Source organism: Bufo bufo, chromosome 5 (genome assembly GCF_905171765.1).
Source record: "Bufo bufo chromosome 5, aBufBuf1.1, whole genome shotgun sequence".
Lineage (NCBI taxonomy): Eukaryota > Metazoa > Chordata > Amphibia > Anura > Bufonidae > Bufo > Bufo bufo.
Window position 1 is genome coordinate 158,680,887 of NC_053393.1, and position 12,007 is coordinate 158,692,893.

Here is a 12,007-nt window from a genome sequence, read left to right on the forward strand (position 1 = left end):
GGAGCGCGGCCGAGGATGAACGGCGATTGTGCTCGGGAGCTGCCGCGACGAACGGGGGCCAGGTGGGGGAGAGAACTAGAGAAGCGACCCCCAAAGAGGAAAAAAACGGAAGGCCAGGGGGCTTTTGGGGCCAGGATACAGCTAAGAGATGTAGGTATCCGGGAAGGGAAGAGAGGGGGGGAACGCGTCCAGGCCCGGGGAGGAGGGTGGGAGACCCTAATCTAAGGGAACATACTCACCCTCAGACGTCTTCAGGCGCAGCAATAACCACCCCCTCGGCGGACTCAACACGATTGAAAGAAAAAATAAAAAAATTATTGAAGAAAAAATAAAATAAAAAAGTAGCAGGATGACCTGCACAAAAAGGTCAGGTCAGGTCTGCCTCCTACGGACACTAGAACCAGGGCTGTGGAGTCGGAGTCAATTTTGGGTACCTGGAGTCGGCAAAAAATGAACCGACTCCTACTAGATTTAAATTGGAATAAAAAAATGGCACTGTTATGGGGGGCCCATCCGTGGATGGCACTGTTATGGGGGGCCCATCCGTGGATGGCACTGTTATGGGGGGCCCATCCGTGGATGGCACTGTTATGGGGGGCCCATCCGTGGATGGCACTGTTATGGGGGGCCCATCCGTGGATGGCACTGTTATGGGGGGGCCCATCCGTGGATGGCACTGTTATGGGGGGCCCATCCGTGGATGGCACTGTTATGGGGGGCCCATCCGTGGATGGCACTGTTATGGGGGCCCATCCGTGGATGGCACTGTTATGGGGGCCCATCCGTGGATGGCACTGTTATGGGGGGCATATGTGGATGGCACTGTTATGGGGGCATATGTGGATGGCACTGTTATGGGGGCATATGTGGATGGCACTGTTATGGGGGCATATGTGGATGGCACTGTTATGGGGGATCATTGTGGGGGCATCTGTGGATTGCACTGTTATGGGGGCATCTGTGGATGGCACTGTTATGGGGGCATATGTGGATGGCACTGTTATGGGGGATCATTGTGGGGGCATCTGTGGATTGCACTGTTATGGGGCATCTGTGGATGACACATATATAGCATCTTATCTAATGTGTCATCCACAGATCCCCCCCCCCCCATAACAGTGTCCCTGTGTAGTGAATGGGGGCCGGCATCTGTTTCTGTAATGGCAGCGGGGCCCAGTGCCTGCTTCATTCATAAAGTGGGCGGAGCATGCGTGTGACGAAGTGAGCTACGCTACGAGCGCCCACCCGGCCTCCTGACTGCCAAGAAGTTAGCAGTAAGTAGTACAGCGCTAGATTTAAGATTATTGGAATACTTTAACAATACCCACAAGTTAGATATGATTACCGTATACTACAGTGAGCGGGGCCTGGTGTAGTAGAATACAGTGACTGCACCGGGCCCCGCTGCCATTACAGAACCAGATGCCGGCCCCAGCCCCTCCTCCCTCTCAGCCTATTCACCGGACGGTTGCAGCATTCGCCCCATAAGACGCACTGCTATTCCCCCCCCCCCCCCCCACACACACTTTTGCGAAAAATTCGGTACTTCTCTACTGTAAGAATGAAGGCCAATGCATGCAGTGCGTCATGTTACCGCAAAACGAACACGTTAAGTGACCATGAAGAAGCATGCTTTTCATATGCTTCACTATATGGCACGCAACGCACAGTTAAGGAGCGGCAATACCTATACTTTCCATTGTGTTGTGTTCCGCTGTTACAGGGAACGCAACGCCCATGGTTAACCTAGCCTCTCACTGATAACTGATTAAGTAAATATGTTTTTTGCAGGACTAGAGACACTTGTATAAGTGAAGGGAATGGATAGTCAATAGCTCAAGACTGAAGCTGTAAACCATTTGAAAAACTGCTGTCATTCAGCTAAGGCAATAAAAACTTGTAAACTCAGATTGTTAGCTTAAACTTTAAACATGACTATGGAATTCTACTAGGGAAATCGTGTTTAACAATAAATGCCCCTTCCCCTTCCTGGATCCCCCCACTGCCCTATCTTCAGCAGAAGATCAGCACACAAAGGACAAGGCAGCAGCTTCCTAGCCAGTAGTTCTGTGGTAATGACATGTATGTTGCCTTTCTTTCCTTCAAGGAATGTATAAAATATATTCACATATTAAATACAGAGGAGTCGGAAGTACCAAAAACTGAGGAGTCGGAGCATTTATCTACCGACTCCACAGCCCTGACTAGAACAAGACTGATCTGCCTAGTGCCTGTGGAGAGGGTATAGCCCAACGGGGAGGAGCCAACACTTTTTTATGTCTAGTGTCGCCTCCTAGTGGTAGTTGGACATATACCCAAGGTGCCGTTTCCCCCAATGCCGTGCACGAGAAATAGATTTTATTTATTTTTTGCTGGAGTTGGAACCTTTTCAAAATAGCCCCGACTCCACAGCCCTGCTGGAATCTTGCCACCACATGCTTCTCCATAAAACCAGTTGACATGGGAGATGTGCACTTTCTCAGTTGAATCTAACGCAAACTGTTAGGACATTACAGTATATTTGTGAGACTTGGGAGTGAGTTGTATCTAGTTCTCCATGGAACTTTTTATTGTTCTGTTGGTGAACATCAATCCCCTCCATTTAAAGGGGTTGTCCCACAAAAAATAATCTACATTTTTCAAACCAGCACCTGGATCAGAATTCTTTTGTAATTGCATGTGATTAAAAATTTAGTGAGTTATTCACCAAACTGTCTGTATAGCGCCACCTGCTGTTTGCTCTTTTTCTAATTTCTATGTCCTGCTCACCAAGATGGAAGCACATGCTCAGTTTCATCTTTTAACTGCCACCAGCTGCAGCTTGAAATAGATTTAGTAGAGCAATGAATGGGGACATCTCTCAATCCATGCGAGATACAGGGCTGGTTCTAAGTTTGTTAGAAATTGACTGTCATGTACAATATGATGATGGATTTGTATTTTTTACATTAATCATTGGAAAACCTCTTTAAAGGGGTTGCCCGAGTTATTTTTTTATTCTTTATTGTTTCTAACTAGGCCAATGTAACAGCTTTCCAATTAACTCCCTTTATCTCCAGTGGCTGGTTTCTCAGATTTCCCCGAGGGTCACATGACCTGTGATGTCAGCTTCTCTCCCTGCTCTGATAATGTTGGTGCACAAGCCTGAGAGATCTGTACACCAGAGGTCACTGTTCTGTCCACGCCCCCCTGTCAGCTGCTGCTTATTGCTCTCTCCCAGGATTCTTAACCCCTTCAGCTGCACAGGTTTAGGGCTGAAGTGTTTACTGTGTAGCTGCAGGCAGTGAGGAAACAAATGCTGGGCACAGGAGCTGAAAGAGAAGTTCTGCAGAGCATTGCAGGTAGGGGGAAGATCCTGTGTGTATTAGCAGTGTTATTGAACGGCTAATACATACAACATGCAACATGCTGCCGAGTCTCCCAGCAGGCAGAAATGTCACTCAGGGCAGCACTTTTATTCACTCCCTTAGCAGTGCAGGAGAAGGGGCAGATTATTGTTTTTATTGCAAGTAAACAAAGGGCCAGAAGAGAACCAGGGAAATTAGGAAATAGATATTTTTTTGCCAAAAACTTGCTTAGCTTAGTTATATATCGCTGACCATCGGATTTACAGTGCTATATCTTTTTTCCATAACTTGGACAACCCCTTTAAGGGTGGTTGCACTCAAACACCCATAGACTTTATAGATCAAACCCATGCAAAATGTTACACTGCATTTACATTTTTTTCCCCTCAAACAACGAGAGTCAATTAGGGCTTTCAGTTGAGAGGTTTCCTGTTCTATCTCCAGATGTACTTTACGACATATCCTTTGTCATACCTTTTGATCTCTCGCTTACCATTTGCACATTCTGATGTACTGGATTCATCCTGGGAGTGCTCTGTATACCGCACATGTTTGTTTGACTTTTTCCTGCGCATCCTGCTGACCACATTTAGAGGAAAGGAATTGACTGGTGAATCAGGGATAATGCCATCATCAACATCGCCTTCTACAACCTCTTCAGGCATCTTTTTCATTGACCTAAATATTAAAGAATATTTCAGACAAAGCGTTACACACAAGTAAAATTTGAATGATGATTAATATATGCTTAAACTATTAATGATATAATAAGAATAGTATGCATCACATGGGGATTACTATCTTTAATGGACATTGTCAACTTGCCAGATTTCATCTCAATCAAAAATCACTGATGGCTCTTCATTAGAAGTCACACCCTTGTCCAGTTTTCTTAGAATACATAATTCAGCAGCTTCCTGAATGGCTTACTTCCAATGAAAACCCAAAAGTCAGTAACTCAGAAAATTTGAATATTGTGAAAAAGTTCAATATTGTAGACTCATGGTGTCACACTCCTATCCGCACAAAACACATGCAAAAGGTTTCCTTTATCACCTTCCCTACATGTGACGTGACAGTACGTCACATCTGGTCTTTACAGACACAGCAGACACCCTAAAGTCCGCGATCAGCGGTAATGCCGATCACAGACTTTTAAACGCTCAGATGCCGGGACCACGGCATATGGAGGTGATAATAGGAATACAGTGTATTTCTCATAGACTCCAATGCTAATGAGAGAAGCAATCGGATGATTGCTGGTTATAGTTCTCTATGGGAACTACAAAAAAGTGTCAAAAATTTTATTTTATTTTTAAAATACCAAAATTTGAATCATGCGCCTTTCTCCAAAATTAAAAAAAAAAAAAACATCATGGGCCTCGACACGTGCATACTATTAACATATAAAAACATTTATCCTGTACAGCAAATAGATTCACCATTTTTTTGATCGCTTGAACTTCCACAAGAAAAAAAAAATATATAATTCTATAAAGTCACAAACTTCAAAATGGTATCAATGAAAAAGGATAGACCACCCTACAAAAAATGAGCCCTCAAAAAACTCTGTATACATAACTACAAAAAAAGTTTTTTTTTCAGTATTAAAACACAAGAAGTCTATACATATGTGGTATCGTCGTACTTGTACTGACCTGGAGAATGAAAATAACAGGTCAGTTTTACTGTATAGGGAGCACCATAATAGCAAAACCCATAAAACTGTTGCGGAATTGCATTTCTTCCCCCCCCTCCCCATTTTTTCCAGCTCCCCACTATATTGTATGCAATATTAAATGGTGGAATTAGAAAGTGCAACTTGTCCCGTAAACAGAACAGAAAAAAAAAATTATGGTCCTGGAAAGGCACGGAGTGAAAAAACTAAAATGAGCTAGCTTGCGTATGACGAGATTATGGCGCTCTGGCTTTCTGACGTCGGGGAGCAAGGAGGAGATTCTGAGGATGCGGGGCAGTGCTGGGCTCCTTCACGCTGGACTCATTTCAGGGTAATTTGCATATGTATAAAATAGTTTTTTTTACACAATAAAAGCACACAGAGCTATGAGGACTGGGTATTGCGGATGTGCTAGCGGCCATCTAGCAGCCCATGTCCTCAGCTCTATACACAAAATCCCAGTGACAGGTTCCCTTTAAAGAGGACCTTTCACTTGTAAAAACAATGTGAACTAAGTATGCTGACATATAGAGCGGCGCCCGGGGATCTCACTGCACTTACTATTATCCCCGGGCGCCGCTCCGTTCTCCCGTTATTTTTTCTCCCAGGCTGTGAGCGGACAAGGGAAGGAGACGCCCACAGGACAAGGGAAGACACCGCCTACTATAACTTACAGAGCAAAGGTACCGGAGGGCATAACGGGAGAACGGAGCGGCGCCCGGGGATAATAGTAAGTGCAGTGAGATCCCCGGGCGCCGCTCTATATGTCAGCATACTTAGTTCACATTGTTTTTACAAGTGAAAGGTCCTCTTTAATGGAGCAGAGCAGTAGAATGATAAAAGGTGTGAACCCAACCTCAGAATTAATGCAATGCTTACAAAATGTTACACTTTGATGCAAAGTTACATAAAGGCCCCCAAGATAATAAAGTGCTTAGGGTGTGGCGTAAATAATGATTTTTTTTTATCATTCAAATTTCATTTGTGGATGTCAAAGGTGTGAAAATTTTCCCTTGGCAGTGAAGATTATAAAAAATTTGAATTGAAGAGTTTGGATAACATTATATCTGATACAATCTCTAGAAAGCAAGGTTCTGTATGTATGCCTGAAGTGTAACACTTGACCGGAATACTCACTGAGCCGCCTTCTGCAAGTGCTTAAGTTGCTCGGAAAGCCTCTTGTTCTCATCCTGCAGTGTGTTCTTCTCATCCACTGTAGCAAGACATTAAAGAACATGTTGCAGCACAATCTAGATTATTCAGTCATTGCATGGACGCTTATAAACATTAGGTAAGGATAGAAGGCATCCTGAACCGCAATAAAAATCACTTCCAATCTGACAAATGAGGACAGTATATTATTTAAAATATTACAATAATATCGTAGTTCAAAAGCTATCTTTTTTTTTTGTTTTACTCCTGGAAAGTGACGTACTGCACTGAATGCCCTTTTCTCCCATGCGGATATCACTGGTGTGGCTTTACAGAATATTGGTAAAATGGCAGGTATAAGTTCTGTGGATTCTTGTAAATCCCTATGAAATAACGTTAGACTGGACAGACAGGAGATGCCAAATCAATGGCTGTGGAAGGTCACCACTGCAACCAGTGCCTGGCTCAGTGGGCATTCCCTGTGCGTTGACTTAGAAGCTAAGAAGCATTTCCTGTGTGTCAACAGCGAGAACATTGAGAGTAGGAACTGAAGATGGAGGCAAATCGGCAGAGGAGAGTATGACCTTTTTTATGCCACTCAGCCTTTAACAAAAAAAAAAAAAAAACATTATTACTCGTATAGTGTATTACTGTAGTGCAGCGGCGGCATGAAGCGCATGGCGTCATAGCAACCAATGACGCCGTGCGCTCCTGCTCTGAACAGGAATCCAGCCCGGCATACCACGGACCGCTCTCGGCCGCGTGCATTCGGCCTTAACCTGTAAAATGCACCCTGTAGCTTTAACCCCTTTTTGATCTCTGCTGTACAGGTATGGCACAAGTTGGGTCTTTAAACATGGCGCCTGCCCAGAAGCTGAGCCCTGCCACAGCTCCTCTGAGCTACGCAGTAACAGGAAAAAAAAATCTAAATGGCAAATCCGCAGTTTTGTTATTTCACCTCCCAAAAAATATGGAATAAAAAGTGATCAAAAATTCATATGCACTCTAAAATGGTATCAATAAAAACTAAATTGTCCCACAAAAAAATAAGCCCTCAAACATTTTATTTTTTTTGGTATTAGAATACAAAAAAAACTATATAAATGTGATATGGCTGTGATCGTACTGACCTGGAGAATGAAGGGAACAGGTCAGTTTTACCATATAGGAAACAGAAAAAACAAAACTCATAAAACAGAATTGCCATTTTTTTCCAATTGCACCCCATTTGCAATTTTTTTCCAGCTTCAAAAGCCCTCATACAGCTATGTGAATGGAAATATTTTTAACCAGAAAATTGCAGGGTCTTGAAGGGTTTAGGGTGTATATTACACTATATAAAATAATATACCAAACAAGGAAATCATATTCTTACTAAGTTCTGTGATAAGTTTTAGGTTCTGTTGTCTGATATTTTCAAATTCCAGTTGCTTCTTCCGCATGTGCTCCTCTGTTACTGCACACCGGTCACAAAGCCCAGCCCGTAACCTGGTTCAAAGAGGAAAAATAATTATATCATCAGCACAGAAGCTACACATATAAGATTAAGAAATGCCACACCTGCCCGATCAGCACACGGTAATAGTACGGCGCTGGGCGGCAAGTCACGTCCCACTGCGCCGTACTATTACGGCGCTGGTCGGGAAGGGGTTAAACCAACTTGTAAAAAGAAGTCCTCTCTGTGCATGTCTTTAGAAAAATAAAAAAAATGTAAAATATTAGTAAAAAACAATACTCCTTACCGGTCTTCAAGGACTTTGATAGTGTCATGGAGTGCCTTCTGCTGCTCCCTTAGCTGTTGGTTTTTAGTGTAAAACTCTTCAAGTCTCTGAGCATCCCTGTTTAGACAAAAATACTTGTGTATTTTACTTCTCAAATGATACTATAATTCTTATTGAATGAAAAGTAAAAATGAGAGCTACTGACAAAATAAACTGATTTAGCCGGCAATTATCAGGAGCATACAAAACAAGGACATGACAGCTGCATTTACATGACGCAATCGTCTCCTGTGTAAGGGGGCGAGCCACTGATACAGCGACCGCTTGTCCCATATAGGTTCATTTTTCTGGGCAGCAGATCTCCTTTTACACAGGCTGATCTGCAGCATAAAAATTATGATTTTAGGTGCTGGCCCAAGACACCATCTCCCAATAAACGAGTCTTTGCTTTTTCATCAGGTTATCGCAGGCACCTTATACACAGGACAATTATCGGGAACGAGTGTTTCCACAAAAACTCATCCTTGAGAGTTGGCCAGATTGTCGGACCGTGTAAAAGGACACGATATAATCTACACAATGCACACACACACTTTATTAAACTTACTATATGGAGTCAACACTAAGGGTAATCCTATATATTGGTACAATACCACTCTTATGTGGAAATAAAAAGATGCCCACTGAAGTACAGATCCACTGTTACATCTACTTTGCCAAAATTATTAGAAAAATGATTATGAGGAAGGTGGGCTATGGGAGAATCTACTCTAGACCTAATAAATGAACCGCAGTATGCAGCCTGCTGCTATAGTAATACTGTTAATTGTAATGGGGAATGGAAATATAAGCAATACACCAATATACGGTATATCAGCTAAGCACTCCTGAGGTGAAGGTATGTTTAAAGAGGACCTGTTATGTCCCCTGACGGATTGCATCAATACTTTAAATCACTTATCAGAATGAATAGCATATCATATATATTTTAATAAAAAAATATTACAGCTTATACATTTGAATGTTGCTGCATGTAAAGCGAGTGACAATTTGGCAAAGAACTGCGTTGGCAATCGTGGCTTGTGACCCAGTCTCAGAGATCATTAGATTCAATGGGAAAGCTTGAAAAAACATAAGGCGTTCATTGTCGCACTGGTTATCAGCGCTGAAATATTAAACCTCAGGTATTCAGCAGGGGTCAGTGAGAACAAGAATGCCTATATACAGCTATTGTATCTACAATGGGCCGCTTGTCGAGAGTCTGCAGGAATTTGTGTGGTATGCATTAAGTCACAAATGACTCATCCGCAGAAGTAGGACTGACTTCATTACGGGAAACCATTTATAAATCCCTAGATTTATATAAATGTGGCTTATTACATTATAATATTTTTTGCCAGTCTACACAACTTTTTGTTTGTACCCATAGTCTACAGGATGGACATACTGCTGATTACTAGAAACTTCTGGTGAGTCATATGATCTGCACTTAATGAATAGCTGCTAATAGATCCACAGGACAGCAGATTGCTGGGATCTGTAGTCCAGCAGGAAACCATGTGGTCTTGTTGCCTGCCAAGACTGCCCAGTTCAGAGGTGGATCTGGACCTGTAAATTGTACATAAGAAAGAAAATACTATGGATGGAGTATAAAAAGGGTCACAAGTTATACAAACGTATAAAAACATTTCACGCTGTTCAGACTTACAAACATCTTTGTGTCTTCAACTTGTTAATTTTCATTAGAAGCTCTAAAGCAAAAGCAAAAGTATAATTACTGTTAGAGGCAAGGAAGAACGCGACTCAAGATGCAGGATGACTATTACAAGGATGTAAGCAAGAAAACATGCAGGCCAAGGACAAGAAAAACAACCTGAGACACCGGGCCTCATTTATCCAGACCGCCTTAAAGAAAAGCAGTCTTTGTTGCCCATAGCAACCAGAGCTCAGCTTTCATTTCATATTTTGCTTTAGAAAAATGAAAGCTGTGATTGGTTGCCTAGCGACCAAAAACACAGCCTTCTTTATAAGAGATCTTTCACCTCCGGCAAGGGAATGTTGATATGCACCTCCATTCCCCGCTGTGTGCCAGCAAACCAGCCATGGAGTGCATTGAGAGGATTCCTGTGCACGTGATGGAGAGGACTCCAGGAAAAGTCCTCCCTATGCATTCCATGGCCGCTTTGTGGGTGCACAGCGAGGAATAGGGGTTAGTATCGACATACAAATTACTGATCTGGAGTCAGCACTAGGTGTTCTTAAAAGGGGTTGTCTCACTTCAGTAAGTGGCATTTATCATGTAGAGAAAGTTAATAGAAGGCACTTACTAATGTATTGTTATTATCCATATTGCTTCCTTTGCTGTCTGGATTCATTTTTCTATCACATTATGCACTGCTCGTTTCCATGGTTACAGACCACCCTGCAATCCATCAGTAGTGGTCGTACTTGCACAATATAGGAAAATGCACCAGACTCTCTTGTGGCTGGGACCATGGGAGGGCATATAGGCTGGTGCTTTTTCCTATAGTGTGCAAGCACGGCCACCACTACTGGATTACAGGGTGGTCTGTAACCATGGAAATGAGCAGTGTATAATGTGATGGAAAAAGGAATCCAGCCAGCAATGGAAGCAATATGGATAACAATACATTAGTAAGTGGATTGTAATAACTTTCTCTAAGTGATAAATGCCACTTTCTGAAGTGAGACAACCCCTTTAATAGGTGTTTCTGGAGGTGACAGATTCCCTTTAAGACAGTTTTGATAAATCTACCCCTTTGATGACATCATGCCGAACCTAAAGTCACAACACGTGCCACTGTACACCCCCATGCCATCAGTATAGAAAAGTGCAGAAAACTATACTCTCCTATACATTATATTTAATTTATAGGACGGATGCCAAATAGACACTCTTTTGGCATTCGTCAGGCCTACAGAAGCTGAGCCCGCTCCATTCCGGCTGTGTCGCCAGATCAGCCTCCCCGCGATGCAATTGTGGGGTACCAATCATTGTCATTGCAGCCCAGGGCATAGTGAGGGCCTCAGGACTGCCACGCTGCTGCTCCTATTACATCGCAGGTTCAATTGTCTCGGAAGGCCATAAAAATATACAAAAAATAAAAATAAAAAATCCAATAAAATACTAATACAGTCCTGATCAAATGTTTAAGGCCAATTGTGACAAAAAAATCATATTTAGCATGGCTGGATCTTAACAAAGTTCCAAGTAGAGCTTCAACATGCAACAAGAAGAAATGGGAGTGAGACAAAACATTTTTTGAGCATTCAATTTAATGAAAAGCCGGAATTAGACTTACCGGTAATTCAGTTTCCACGAAATCACCACGACGGCCACGAGGAGATTGACCCCTGACATCTGTAGGGGCAGGAACAGAGAGAGGGTTTAAATCCCCCCTCCCACCACCAGCACCAGCGTGTCCAAAATTACAGAGACAGAAACAAAGGTGGTGAAAAAAAAAATAAGTCAAGAGGATATTACTTCATAACCTCCAAGCTCAGGACCAAATTTAGGGTAGGGAATATATGTGCCATCGTGGTGATTTCGTGGAAACTGAATTACCGGTAAGTCTAATTCCGGCTTTCCACCTCATCACCACGACGGCCACGAGGAGATATAAAAAATTATAAACTAGGGGGGGGGGGGGGGGGGGGCCGCCTGAAGGACTTTATGTCCAAAAGACAAGTCTGAACTACTAGATAAATCTAGTCTATAGTGTTTCATAAAAGGTGTGAATGCTGGACCATGTGGCAGCTTTACAGATGTCCTCTAGAGAAGCTTCGGCCCTCTCGGACTGGGAAGAGGACATAGCTCGGGTAGAGTGGGCTCTTAGGTTTGAGGGGCAAGGAAGGCCCTGGATTTCATAACAAAGAGAAATAGAATCTCTAATCCATCGTGCTAGAGAAGACTTGAAAGGTTTTAGACCCTTATTCTTACCTGAGGCTATTGGTTTTACGGAATTCTTTTGTAACCTCAAGGTACCGTAAAACTGAGCGTCTTACATCTAGTGAATGGAAACTGGACTCTCTACTGGAAGGTAAAATTATCTCCTGGTCTCGGTAGAAATCGGATACCATTTTAGGAA

General features: G+C 42.9%; 1 protein-coding gene across 5 annotated transcripts in view; it reads right to left on the reverse strand.

The window, feature by feature from the left end:
• Positions 1-12,007, reverse strand: part of RBBP8 (RB binding protein 8, endonuclease) — a 79,947-nt gene that overhangs the window by 43,241 nt on the left and 24,699 nt on the right. For 4 of the 5 annotated variants that reach the window (XM_040431911.1, XM_040431910.1, XM_040431912.1 and 1 more), the window contains exons 3-7: positions 9,607-9,649; positions 7,920-8,015; positions 7,553-7,665; positions 6,163-6,238; positions 3,841-4,025 (exon numbers count right to left, since the gene is read on the reverse strand). In XM_040431911.1, coding sequence (XP_040287845.1) covers positions 3,841-4,025; positions 6,163-6,238; positions 7,553-7,665; positions 7,920-8,015; positions 9,607-9,649 — 513 coding nt within the window. The remainder of the gene's footprint in view (positions 1-3,840; positions 4,026-6,162; positions 6,239-7,552; positions 7,666-7,919; positions 8,016-9,606; positions 9,650-12,007) is intronic. The other variant, XM_040431914.1, reaches the window with a different exon arrangement.